Consider the following 14,796-nt stretch of genomic DNA (forward strand, 5'->3'; position numbering starts at 1 on the left):
CTAAAAGCAACAGAATACACATTCTTAAGTGCACAGGGAACCTTCTCTAGGGTTGGCCACGTGCTGGGCCACAAAGCAAGCCTTGGTAAATTTAAGAAAATCGAAATCATATCAAGCATTTTTTCTGACCACAATGCTATGAGATTAGAAATAAACTACAAGAAAAAAACTATAAAAAACACTAACATGTGGAGGCTAAACAATATGCTACTGAACAACCAATGGTTCACTGAAGAAATCAAAGAGGAAATCAAAAAAATACTTAGAGACAAACGAAAATGAAAGCACAACAGTCCAAAACCTATGGGATGCAGCAAAAGCAGTTCTAAGAGGAAAGTTTATAACAATACAATCTTACCCAAGGAGCCAAGAAAAATCTCAAATAAGCAACCTAACCTTTCACCTAAAGCAACTAGAGAAAGAAGAACAAACAAAACCTAAAGTTAGCAGAAGGAAAGAAATCATAAAGATCAGAGCAGAAATAAACAAAATAGAGACAAAGAAGACAGTAGCAAATCAATGAAACTAAAAGCTGGTTCTTTGAAAAGATAAACAAAATTAATAAACCTTTAGCCAGACTCATCAAGAAAAAAAGGGAGAGGACTCATCAATAAGATTAGAAATGAAAAAGGAGAAGTTACAACTGTCACCACAGAAATACAAAGGATCATAAGGGACGACTATAAGCAACTGTATGCCAATAAAATGGACAACCTGGAAGAAATGGACAAATTCTTAGAAAGGTACAGTCTCCCAAGACTGAACCAGGAAGACATAGAAAATATGAACAGACCAATCACAAACACTGAAATTGAAACTGTGATTTAAAAACTCCCATCAAACAAAAGCCCAGGACCTGATGGCTTCACAGGCAAACTCTATCAAACATTTAGAGAAGAGCTAACACCTATCCTTCTGAAACTGTTCCAAAAAATTGCAGAGGAAGGAAAACTCTGAAACTCATTTCTACAAAGCCACAGTAACCCGATACCAAAACCAGACAGATACCACAAAAAAAGAAAATTACAGGCCAGTAATTCACTGATGAACATAGATGCTAAAATTCTCAACAAAATGCTAGCACTCCAAATCCAACAATGCATTAAAAGGATCATACACCATGATCAAGTGGGATTTATCCCAGGGATGCAAGGATTATTCAGTATCCACAGATCAATCAGTGTGATACACTACATCAAGAAATTGAAGAATAAAAACCATATGATCATCTCAATAGATGCAGAAAAAGCTTTCAACAAAATTCAACACCCATTTATGATAAAAACTCTCCAGAAAGTGGGATAGAGGGAATATACCTCAACATAATAAAAGCCATTACAACAAACCTACAGCTAACATCATACTCAACGGTGAAAAGCTGAAAGTATTTCCTCTAAGATGAGGAATAAGACAGGGATGTCCACTTGCTGCTTTTATTTAACATAGTTTTGAAAGTCCTAGCTCTAGCAATCAGAGAAGAAAAAGAAATAAAAGGAATCCAAATTGGAAAAGAAGAAGTTAAGCTGTCACTGTTTGCAGATTACATGATACTATACATAGAAAATCCTAAAGACACTACCAGAAAACTACTAGAGCTCATCAGTGAATTTGGTAAAGTGGCAGGTTACAAAATTAATACACAGAAAGCTGTTGCATTTCTATACACTAACAACAAAAGATCAGAAAGACAAATTCAAGAAATAATCCATTTACCATCACATCAAAAAGAATGAAATACTGGGCTTCCCTGGTGGCGCAGTGGTTGAGAATCTGCCTGCTAGTGCAGGGGACACGGGTTCGAGCCCTGGTCTGGGAAGATCCCACATGCCGCGGAGCAACTAGGCCCGTGAGCCATAATTACTGAGCCTGCGCGTCTGGAGTCTGTGCTCCGCAACAAGAGAGGCCGCGATAATGAGAGGCCCACGCACCGCGATGAAGAGTGGCCCCCACTTGCTGCAACTAGAGAAAGCCCTCACACCGAAACGAAGACCCAACACAGCCATAAATAAATAAATAAATAAATAAAAATTAAAAAAAAAAAGAAAGAACAAAGCTGTTAATCTGAGATCACAAAACGATCTTTAAAAAAAAAAACAATATAGGAGCCTTAAAAAATGTAACTATAAATTATTGGTAATTTAAATAGCAGATTTACTGATTAAATAGTAAATCATATGGTATAGAATATAGATATGTATAAAATATGAATTATGGAGCTCCTTTGCCTTTTATTTTGTGTAATTTAGGGAAGGAGAAATTCAACCCAGTATTTGAAATTCTGAGTCATTAATTTGAGGTAACCCATTAGTCGTTTAACTCTTGCTTTCCTCATGATGTTAACAGTACTGGCTTCATAAAAGTTAATTTCTTTTTTTTTTTTTTAAAGTTAATTTCTTTGAGTGCATAAGGTTTGTTTTTTTTACACTGTTAATAATTACCTACATCAAAGTCATTCTTTAAGTTTACATTATAATTTTGTAACATCTTTATTGAAGGCTATTTCAGTTCTACTATCTATAATTTTACCATTAACCTTTATTGACCTGGAACCAAGCACAGTGGCTGGTACATAGTAGGTACTTAACAAATATTTATTGAATCAATGGGTGTTCTTAGGTGTACAGTAACACATTCTTGTATTATTTTTGTAGATTATACCACTAAAGTCATCCATCATTTGTAGATTTTACTAATTTCCTATAAGGTTCTTAAGTTTTATTTAACTTTGTTCTTATGTATTAACAAAGGTTAGGCTTTCACTTTTAAAAGTTTTAATACTCAAAAGTTTTCAGCACTATCATGCCATGTTTTTAACCTTTATTAAGCTATAATAGAGCCAAAATTTTAGTGAAGGCTGTCATTTCCTGGCTTCTGTGCTTATGAATCAGATTGTAACTATTTCTTTGACTTTGGATTTGTGGTTTCGTGAACTAATTTAAGTGATGCAAAAGATGAGTCTTGTTAGGCGTTTCCTCTCTTTTAAAAGTGTAAACACTTATTGTAAATGCGTTTTCTTCAAGGAAACTTTTCTCTACAGTCTCACTTCATTATCACTTAGGAATGAAACCCCATCTATATGTACTAATCCCTACGTATTTTATTATTTGTTACTCATGTGTGTCAGTTTTTACTTATTTTTTCAAAATGTTCCAGAGGTTTTGAAGTATCTCCATTCTGACTCAATGTTTTGCTAATTACTAGACATTTTCCTTTATGTAACTCTTCACCCACTTTGGACTTGTAAATGCTTACCCTTCCATTGGTTCCTTCTGGCTACTGAGTACATGAATGAGTGTCACATGCATATGGTATTGCTTGTCAGAGAGTGGAATTCCAAGACTTCCTCTGTACATACATCAGTTAAACTTTTGTGCTTCTGGGCAGAGGAATGGTCTTTGGGACAGCTCTGCTTCTACCTAATTGTTATGGCAGAGATCAGGACACATCGCCTTGCTACCTGTGCAGTGAGGCCTCAGAAACTGCTCTACCCAACTTGACAGGTATGATATAAGGGTGATAGTTTAGGGAGGGTACATAATTACAGTAATCAAGCATGAATGGAGATTTCAAAAAATTGATATTATCTACTATTGTTATCATCTTTATTCTTGGCCAGTGAAGCTTCATGTGTTTTTTTTTCCTGGTATTTCATAGTAGGACCTTAGTAAGTACCTATTGAATGAAAGAAGAAATGAATAACATGATATTTTGTAGTATTAAGATACATATGGCTTGATATTGAGAACAATTGATTTATCTAACCACCTTACACAGTTTTTAAAAGAGGTGTTAAAAAGTATTAGTTTCTTAGGGACTTCCCAGGTGGTCCAGGGGTTAGGACTCTGTGCTTTCACTGCTGTGGGCCTGGGTTTGACCCCTGGTTGGGGAACTGAAATCCTGCAAGCTGCGCGGCACAACCAAAAAGAAAAAAAAAAAATGTATTAGCTTCTTAGAGAATATGGAATCAAAGTAGAATTCTAGGAAGATAAGTGTTTGTAAAAATGCTTGGAAATGCCTAAACTGAAATTTTTGAATATTAATTTCTCCAATTACTACCTGACAAATTTCTACCTAGAAATTTCTTAAACTTAGAAATTTCTGCTAAAAGTTATTGAATGACTAATTGGTAAAAAGTGTTTTAAGTAAAATTAAACATTAAATTAAACATTAGACATTATTTAAACAGTAATTAAACATTAAACGTTAAATTTAGGAATTATCTCTGAATTTGAGTTTTATTCTGGATTTTAACTTGTTTAATCCTGATAATTTACTTTGTACAAGCTGCTACTTCTATGTTTTACCTTATTTTTGTTGTTTCCTACAAGTGTATGAGTAGAAAAAAGTAACAAAATTACCTTTTCTTAATAGTCACAATGTATTTCTGCTACCTGGGTCCTATATTCCATAAGTAAAAATTAGAGTCTTCTGTTGTGTCATCTTAAGTCCATGATATACCTCAACAATAGTGAGTAATGACAGATAACTCACTATCTAAGTTACCTCATGTATAGTAGTCACTTGACGTTGTTCAAAAATAAAACATTCCCAGCCTACACACTTGTATTTGGGCGGGTGCAGTACATCTGAATCATCCAGATTTGACTGTCTTAAGCCGATGAGGAAAGTAGCATAGACTAGACCTACTGGATAACACGGTGGCATTTACTTCCTATAGGTCCTCCCCCCTCTTTTTGTCTTCATTCCTTAGCTTGCTCTCCCCCATTTAGTTCTTTAACTCTTTACGATTTAAAACATGTTCATTCCTGGCCTCAGGAAAATGTTAGGTTATTTCTTGTCTTTGGAAAATTTCCCCTTTTGTTTGGTGCTAGTGGGTAGGATGGTGTTTAAGTGGATATCCTGTGCAGGCGGATTGTACAGGAAATAGAGCCTTAGTACTGTGAGAACAAAAGAGTGGGAAGAAAGAAGAAACGAAGGAAATAAGATCTTTTGACTTGACCAAAAAGACTGTAAAACCAGAGATGGGAAGAAGGGGATTGGGGAATAAAAAGGATTGTTTTCCAAGTTGTGGTTCTTCTAGTGCTTTGGTCTCAGAAATGACTGTTTTCCTGTATTTATTATTTTGTATATATTACAGAAATGTACAGTATTTTTTGGCCTGTATATATGTTTTAAGTTTTCATAAAATTGTGCCATAGGTCTCATTCTCCTTTCTCCTTTTGTCAAATAACATGGTTTTAAGAAGCTGACTTGCCTTTAAAAATCCTCCTTTGAGCTTGATGGAGTTCCTCTCCAGTACAGATGAATCACATGTCATAGACATGTCCTTGCACTTTGACAGTCTGTCATTCTACTATCATCAGAGCAGAATTCCTGCTCATCCAATTTAAATGCTTTCTCTTCTCTGAAACCTTTTCTGACTGCAGAGTTTTGTTTTCTTATTCTGTCCTCTCATAGCACCCTCTGTGAGTATAGCAGTATGCATGATTCATTTATTCAACAAATTGTTTTCAAGAGCCTCTTATATGCATTCACTGTTCGGGGTGCTTGGAATTTATTAGTGAACAAAGCAGGCAAAAATATCTGTCCTCCTGAAACTAATATTCTTGTGGGATGAGGTAATAGTTGATGTGAATGTGATGATAAATAAATTACATATTTTGTGGTAGTAAGAGTGATGGAGGGACTTCCCTGGTGGTGCAGTGGTTAAGAATCCGCCTGCCAATGCAGGGAACACGGGTTCGAGCTCTGGGCCAGGAAGATCCCACATGCTGCAGAGCAGCTAAGCCCGTGTGCCACAACTACTGAGCCCGTGCTCTAAAGCCCGTGAGCCACAACTACTGAGCCCACTCTCCGCAACTAGAGAAAACCCACGCATGGCAACGAAGACCCAACACAGCCAAAAAAATAATAATAAATTTATAAAAAAAAAAGTGATGGAGAGAAATACATTCGGAAAGGAGGCGTGGGGGATGTGGAAGTGTTGTCAGGAGTAGATGCATTTTAAAATAGGATGGTCAGAGAATGCCGTACCAAGAGGGTAACATTTGAGTGAAGTGTCATGTGGATGTCTTGGGGAAGAATGTTTTAGGCGGATGGAAAAGCCAGTACAAAGGTCCTGAGGTAGGAGTGTGCCTGTCTTGTTCAGGCAACAGCAGGGATGCCAGTAGTCAGAATGAGGTAAAATGGGAGAGGAATAGTAGGAAGATGAATTGGGCAAGGTAAGTTGCAAAGGGCCTTGCAGGCCCCTTGTAAGGACTTTAGCTTTTATTCCAAGATAAGGAGCCATCAAAGAGTTTCGAGCAGAGGAGTAAAGCAATCTGACTTATGCTTTAAAAGCTGGTTGGTGTGTTGAGAATAGACAGTAGAGAGCTAGGATAAGAAGCATGGAGATCAGTTAGAAGTCTAGTGAAATAATCTAGCTGAGAGATGATGGTGGTGACAGGGCAGTAGTAGTGGAGGCGGTGAGAAATGGATAGATTCCAGATATATTCTTGGAGGCAGTGCCAATAGGATTTCCTGATGGATTGGATGTTGTATTGGAGAGCAAAAAAGGAGTCATGAATGATTCCAAGGTTTTTTGTTTTTCTTTCCTCACCTTTATTGATATAATTGACATATAACATTGTATAAGTTTAAGGTATAATAATACATAAGTGTTGATTTGGTACACTTTGATAATGCAAGATGATTACCATCATAGCATTAGCTAATACCTGCATCATGTCACATAATTACCATTTCTTTTTTGTGTTAAGAACAATTTCAATCTAGTCTCTTAGCAATTTTAAAATTTATAATACAGTATTATTAGCTATAATTACTATGTTATACACTAGATCCCCAGAGCTTATTTATCTTACAGTTGGTACTCAAACTTCCAAGGTTTTTGGCCTGAGGAACTGAAAAGATGGACTTGCCATTAACTGAGGTGGAAAATTCTGTGAGAGCAGCACATTTGGGGGAAAGAATGGATGCTAGTTTTTTATAGTAAGTCCAAATAATGTTATTAGTGATTTTTAATCTTTATATTCTGAGGCCTAGCATGGTGCCTACTGTATAGTAGATGTTCACTAAAATCATTAGTTTTGTAAATCTTAGATTTTTAATATACTGGGTTTCACAAAGTAAGGTATAAATATACATACAGTATTTGTTGTTTCTGGCCTGATAGGATTTAAGAGTTGGCTTCAGTGTCTACTTGATTACTGTTTCTGACTTGGTAGTACAGAAGTTCTTGTTACCCTTGATTTTTGTTCTTCTTGTAATGTCAAACAAGGGGGACTTTCTTTTATCTAAAAAGAAGGAAATATACTTGAACTGTTTGACAATCATCAGGTTTGTTGTTAACATTCTTAATGTAAAACAATTTAATTAGCTGTGAAATTTAAAAAATATATTCTTTTTAAGAGGAGGAAGGAATGTGAAGAAGTGAAATAAACTGTTAGAAGAACATCCAACCTATAAGAGGAATTTCTGTCTATCTGATACAGACAGTTATGAAGCCATTTTAAAAACATTGGTTAATGCTATTTGAAGTTTAAAAGACATCTCACTGTTTCCTATCACTTATATTTTTGTGTAATTTGGTTATTCATTCAGTCAACAGTTACTGAACACATATTATGTGACTCTTGCTAGAAAAAAGATACAGTTCTTATGCCAAGGAGCACATTGTGAAGTTGGGGAAATGAATATAAATTGAGGATAAAGATAGGAGGTGTTACTGCAGCAAGGGTAATGCTTTTGTGAGCACAGGGAGGAGGAGCATGTGAGGCTTCCACGGGGAGGTTATATTGGAGTTGAGTGTTATATCAATAAAATGAGTAGAAGCCAGCCAGTCAAAAAAAAGGGTGGAATGAGTGCACATTCTAGGTAGATAGGACTATGTGAACAAAGGCAAAAAGGTAGGAAGCATCATGGTGTATGTTCAGATGTAAAATTTGAGGTGTGGAATGGGGGAGAGGTGAAGCTGGAGGAATAGGTAGAGATCTGATAATAAGAGACCTTGTAGGCCATGTTAAAGAGATTTTAGCTTGATGGTGAACTATTAAAGAATCTTAAGAAGAGTGACATGGTCAAATTTTTGTTTTAAATAGATCACTTTGCCAGCTGTGTGGAGGATGGATTTGAGGGAGACAAGACTGGAGGCAGTAGTCCAGGTGAGAGATGATGGGAATCTGAACTAAGACATTGGCAGTACAGAAGGAGAGGAGGGAATGGATTGGAAAAGAAAGAAAATCACGGATTCAAGGGTTTTTCTTCATGTATGATAAAACCAAGTTTAAATTAAAAATGAGTGGAAGGAGAGGGAGAGAGAGACATACTAGAAAAGTGTTGTTTTATGACAGAGGCAGCTGGATAGTGGCAGATTGCCACAAAAACCAGTTTTTAGTGATTAAGAACATTGCTACTGAAAGATGAGTGTAATTTTTGTATAATCATCCTGAACTGTGAGAAGCAGGTGATCTTTAACTAAGATGGTATAGGGATCACCTGTTTGTGTAGTATAACTAAATCTAAGAACCACAATGCCTTGAGGAAGAAACCAGGTCTTACAAGGCTTCAACCAGTACACATGATAGAAACTCAATAAATCATGTCCACTGCTGGCAGTATTTTCTAGAGCCCTAAGTTAGTTATTTTATAAAAATGTACCACTTAGGAAAAGAAAATAGGGTAAAAATTTTTTTTTCATTAAAACAATTAACAATTGAAAGCTGTTATGTTATAGACAGTGCATGGTAACACAAAGGTATTTTGGGATGCCAAAAATATTTTGTATTAAACCAAAATATTTTTCTGTTATTTAATAGATAATTTTAGGATTTTTTTCTAAAAGCACTTTCTGTAATTTTCTATATGTAAATGGAAGGTCTGGATTAATACAGTCTGTACATATTTCTTAAAATCTCTATTATCTTTTCCACAATTTGTTTTATATGGAGAGAGTAAGGGGAGAAAGGTACTTTGGGAGGACTTATAAAACATAACTATTCCTTCTTAAAACCACCGTCACCTAGACAAAATATCTTGTGTGTTTTATAAAATGAACTGCCATTTCTTTTTGAGATTTCTTTTTTTATTTTGAGGAAACTGTGCCTTTCCTATTCATTTAGTTCTGATTTTGGTTAAGGCATATAACAGCTAAATGCTCGTTTTGTGTTCTTTTCTCTATCTTGTTGTATTTTCAACAAGTAGACTTCTCTCCTGCTTAGGAGATGGTGCTGTTTTGCTCATTCTTCATGACTCCACAACTATGTGTACAGTTTTGTTCCACCCTGGAGCCATCAGTATAATGCCAGCAGCTAAAATATTGTGTATGTACTGAATTCAAATGAATTTCCATCTCTTGGACTTACTGTGAACTCCTTTCTCTTTATGTCTTTCAGAAGCCTTGCACCGCCCCTATGGTTGTGATGTTGAACCCCAGGCCCTGAATGAAGCCATCAGGTGGAGCTCCAAGGAGAACTTGCTTGGAGCCACTGAGAGTGACCCTAATCTCTTTGTTGCACTTTATGATTTCGTAGCAAGTGGTGATAACACACTGAGTATTACTAAAGGTGAGCTTCTATGTAACATCCTCTCACTTTTCAGTTTTTATTAGTGGTTAAGAAATAAAGGGGTGTATTCTAGATTCTGCCTCTGATTAAAATTAGCTAGGCAATTTGGGCCCAGATACCTTTGGTTCATTCTTTTTTTTTAAACCTTTGTAGGGGATAATGCCACTTTATCTACTTTATAGGATTTTTATTAAGGCTAAAATGAGACGAAGTACTTTAGAAAAAACACCACACGATATATACATAAACTTTACTCATTCTCGGAATTCTGTACTATACATAATATGCCAGCATTCACCTGCCACAAAGGTAAGGTTTACCGTACACCTCTTCTCACTGAACTGTGGCTAAGATGTCATGTTGCCAGACCCCAGTGCTACTCTAAGTGTCGTTCGTGGACTGACTGCCTATTTGAGAACCATTCGTTACCAGTCTGCACTGAGATTAAGAACTTTCACTCAAAATGTAAAACAACTACATTGCTAAGTACACTATTTATTATTTAGTTCAGCTGACATTTTCCTTTTTTGGAACAAGACTTTCAGCAGGAAGAAAGTAATCCAGTGATTCACATTCTGGCACAAGCATCTTGTTGTGGACCTGCTTTGAGTAGCACTGGCCTAGACAACTTATCTCTCATTTGTGTTTATATGCGTTAGTGAAAGGACTAGTAGGAAGGGTTTCTATTGTACTAACACTCTCAACAGAGTAGTAGTTTATTTTCAGTAGTAAATTCTTATCAAAGGGAACATCGAGAACATGTCCAGGTAAAACCAACCATTATTGGTTTTTTGAACAAGGACAGAAAACGTGAAACTTTTTTGAGAAAGAAATAGTATAGGACATTCTCATTGTGTACGTGAGTTGGATTGCTAATCTGCTTAAGCTTTTCTTGTCTTTTGCATTTATGAAAGCTTCCTACTGGGAAAAAATAAGATTCAGGATAATTTTTAGCTAAATGAAAATGTAACTTAAATGATTATTTGTCAAACATATTCTTTTTATTTGTAAGGGTTCAGAATGAGGTATTAAATGGGAGCACATATACCAAATTAAGAAGACAGGTCTCCACTCAAGGAATGTTACCGTTAAATAAAATTTTTATATACATCAATTTTTAAAATCCAGCCAGATTCTTCAAAAGCAGAAATCCTTAAAACTGAGTTTCTCAAACTGGGGTGTAGGTATGTCCCAGAGTGGGCATGATTGTATGTGTACATGTGCAAGGAGGTTTCAAAAGTACAGGAAAAGTAAAGTGCATTATTATCTCCTAACATCAATTTACTTAAAGATTTTGGGTAGTTTTGGGGGCGGTAGGTTGGTGATGGTATTTGTACATGTGTGGGGGGCTGTGTTTTATGATGGGAGGAAAATTTTACACAGAGGTTTAGGATAAAACAAAGGACTTCAAAAGCATTATATACTGTGTGGTAGGTAGTCTCTTTGGGCTACAACACACTCTTTTACCTTAAGATGCTTCAGTGGAGAAGTTGGTGAAGTGAAGACTCAGAACATTCTTTCCTAGATATAATTTTCATGTCAGTTATTTTCCAAGATAGCTCAGTCAGTCACCAAGGAAACATTGATAAAGAAAGCCTGTTGATTCATCTGTTACCAGTAATGGCAACTACTAGTGTGCAGCCCAAGAAGTGGGATTCCCGTTTTCTTATGACCAACAGTGATTTCTTTTAAAACCTTCGAAATGCCAGGTTTTTATCCAGGTTCTTATTAATATAAAACAGTGTCATGCTAAAGCTAATTTATTATTTTAAAAGACAAGAAAATATTTAAAAAATAAAATAGCAATACTTATTTTAGTTCCTTCTTCAAAGATGATATTTTGCTTGAATTAAAAAACAAAGTTCTTGGGGCTTCCCTGGTGGTGCAGTGGTTGAGAATCTGCCTGCCAATGCAGGGGACACGGGTTCGAGCCCTGGTCTGGGAAGATCCCACATGCCGCGGAGCAACTAGGCCCGTGAGCCACAGTTACTGAGCCTGCGCGTCTGGAGCCTGTGCTCCGCAACAAGAGAGGCCGCGATAATGAGAGGCCCGCGCACCGCGATGAAGAGTGGCCCCCACTTGCCGCAACTAGAGAAAGCCCTCGCACAGAAACGAAGACCCAACAGAGCCATAAACAAACAAACAAACAAACAAAAACAAAGTTCTCCCAGGATTCCTCTGGCAATAGGGCCAATGTTTATATCCATTGTCAATTTCCATGGTATTCAAAACTTCCAGAGTGGAAAATTCTCCTCCTAACTGCCAAAAAGGGAAAAACAAACAACCAAAAACCTAGGGAGTTTGACTGTATCCTGATTATGATGACATGTCATTATCAGTTCTTTGTAAGGAAGCAACAGTAATATACTTGGTAAAGAACTTAGTCTTTAATTCTCATTCTCTTAGAGTAGTGGAGAAAAGCTACAGACTGACAAGTCTTATTTAGCTTTTCTGGCAGCAGTAAGATTTTTTTTCCCTGCAGATATGGTTGTGGAGTATTTATCAGTACACATGCATTTCCACCACCACATGCACGTACACTACTATATACCTATACGTATATATATTTTTTGTATGTGTGTGTGTGCGTGTGCACATGCATAAACTCATGTTTTTTCTCATTGAATGTCTCACATCCTAGGGTCTTGGGTGAGGTGGTAGGGGCTAATAGAAAGTTATCCTATGGTAAACATTTCTGTAGACTGCTGAAAAAAGTTAGATGGCTGCCAGAATAGTAATTTTGAGTTTTTCCTCAACAGCCTTTGCCTGATAACTGCTGAGCCATGTGCTTTTGATTGCTCTGGCTTTCTTTTGTTTTCTGACACTGTGAAGTCAATGTGAACTCTATAGGAAGGCTTGCATCTCTCAGATATGGGAGCCTAAGGCCTTATAAGGATTCTTTAAGTTATCATTTATCACTAATGATACCTCTTTCACCTTCCGTGTTTTGCCTGTGCTGCAAGTACAGGGACAGGGTGTATGTTTGGGGAGTCTAAAGTTGATGTTCACGGCTTTATTAGAGAAATCAAGGACATTGAAGTTGATAGCAAAGATAACTCCGAGTAACTTGTGTCTTGGGTTCCAACTTCAGACTCAGCTTCCCTTTGCCACACACTAATTTGAGAGGAGCAGATAGGGGTGATTAATTCATCATGGGGAATGGGAGGGAAATTGGGAAATTCTAACTGTTTTAAAACTTGAGCCCTGGAAAAGATTGTGCTTCGGGAGTCCTCACTGCCCACCTCCACCTCCAAGTACTTTTCTTTCTGAAAATGTTGCTGAAAGCTCTGTGGTCAGTTCTTTTTTGTTTTGTTCTTTGTTTTTTTACATTGATGGTTTTTGTAGCCTTTGTGCCAACTGAAATTTAGAAGTAACTTTGTATTTTACATGTCTTATCCCTAGTCCTTGATTGTGGTTAACACTGAACCATATATAAGATACATTCCCTGACAGACTGTTTTGAGGAAAAAATTAATTTCATTTTTTTGAAGAGTGAGACTATGTCATTTTCCAGACATTTGAGTAACCTTTTTATCTTTGTATGCTACCTTAGTTGCATACATGGAGTTTCTGGTTAAAAACCTTTAAAACTCTGTAGGTAGTGTCAGAAAACCATCTCTTAACTATGCTGCTTTTGTTTAAGCTATGAGCTAAAGATATCAATCAGGCTATGATGACAGCCAACTTTTCATTATTTTTAAAAATTTTGTTGGCTTAAAAGTTCTTGATTCATTTTTCAGTGAGTTTTAAGTTTGACAGTAGACTGCTTCCATTTGAGATAGTCTTAACATCTTTTCTTTCATTCTGTGACGACCTCCTGGCCAGGTGAAAAGCTACGAGTCCTTGGTTACAACCAGAATGGTGAGTGGAGTGAAGTTCGCTCTAAGAATGGCCAAGGCTGGGTGCCAAGCAACTACATCACCCCAGTGAACAGCCTGGAAAAACACTCCTGGTACCATGGACCTGTGTCTCGCAGTGCAGCAGAGTACCTACTCAGCAGTCTAATCAATGGCAGCTTCCTGGTGCGAGAAAGTGAGAGCAGCCCTGGGCAGCTGTCAATCTCGCTCAGATATGAGGGGCGTGTGTATCACTACAGGATCAATACCACCACAGATGGCAAGGTAAGACTGGCTGGCAGCCACCTCTAGGTGTGGACTGGCTGCTCTTTAGAAACAATACTCAGAACGACCAAAGAGTATAGTTTTTATGTCTGACATGAAATAAACTAATCACTGACGTGAGTTTGAGCTATTTGGCATGTGAGAGAGAGCTTACTCTTTTCAAAAGAATATGGTAATGGAAATTAAAAGCAGTGTTATGTTAATAGTTTAATGATGAGCTAGATTTGAAGGTGAAGAATGAAGAGAACAGCTGTATAAGCTAACTGTTCTCATCATCATCAGTATACAGGTGTGCATATATGCATCCAACACATTATGTAGAATTTATAAATTAAACCTTGTATCTATGAAAATGATAATAATCTCTACCAGAAAGTTTAACGAATAAGAATTGAGGCTTCTGAGACTGATGTTGATCATTAATGTATGTTACTATAAATAGTTCAATCAGTCATTTAGCAGTTTATATGTTAGAAAGACCAACCATATAGAAATGGCCATATTAGAATGGGACTGTTTTACTTTATAAATGGTAAAGTATAGGCTTATGTCAATTCTTCTATTGAACAGTAAATTTAGATTGAATTGTTTCTTCCACTCTTTCTCTCTTTGTGATATGCATAGTAGGGGAAAAGCACACAGGCTTTAAAGCAAGCAGATCTGGTTTGCTGGGTAACTCCATCATTTATTAACGTTGTGACCTTACTTAAGCCTCAGTTTCCCATCCCATATTATTGGATTCTTGTGAGGATTCAGTGAGATAATTTCCATAAAACATAATGGCTGGTAAAAAGTAGGAGATAGTAAATTATTAATTTTCTTTCTCTTTTGCATCACCTTACAGACATATTTTTTCTTGATGAAACCAAATAGAATCAGATGAGTGATGATATAAGAGAGACTCAACAGATCTACTTCTGGTTGTATACCCAATAGAAATGAGTGCATTTGTGTACAGAAGACATGTACAAGAATATTCACAGCAGCATTATTTATAGTAGTCAGAAACTAGAAACACCCAACTGTCTAACCACAGTAGAATGAATTAATACATTGTGGTATATCCATAAAACGGAATCTCATACAACAGCAAAATTAACATAGTACTGGTACACACACTCTCAGGAAAAACTGTGACCCACCAGCTGCCT

At 36.6% G+C, this 14,796-nt stretch overlaps 1 protein-coding gene across 9 annotated transcripts in view; it reads left to right on the forward strand.

The window, feature by feature from the left end:
* The window catches only part of ABL2 (ABL proto-oncogene 2, non-receptor tyrosine kinase), a 117,441-nt gene that overhangs the window by 81,935 nt on the left and 20,710 nt on the right, over positions 1 to 14,796 (forward strand). For 3 of the 9 annotated variants that reach the window (XM_082378387.1, XM_082378392.1, XM_082378389.1), the window contains 3 exons: positions 8,061 to 8,123; positions 9,354 to 9,524; positions 13,350 to 13,645. In XM_082378387.1, the coding sequence (XP_082234513.1) occupies positions 8,061 to 8,123; positions 9,354 to 9,524; positions 13,350 to 13,645 (530 nt within the window). The other 6 variants (XM_082378388.1, XM_082378393.1, XM_082378391.1 and 3 more) reach the window with 3 other exon arrangements.

Source organism: Balaenoptera borealis, assembly GCF_965194805.1.
Source record: "Balaenoptera borealis genome assembly, chromosome: 1".
In the NCBI taxonomy this organism is placed as follows: Eukaryota; Metazoa; Chordata; class Mammalia; order Artiodactyla; family Balaenopteridae; genus Balaenoptera; species Balaenoptera borealis.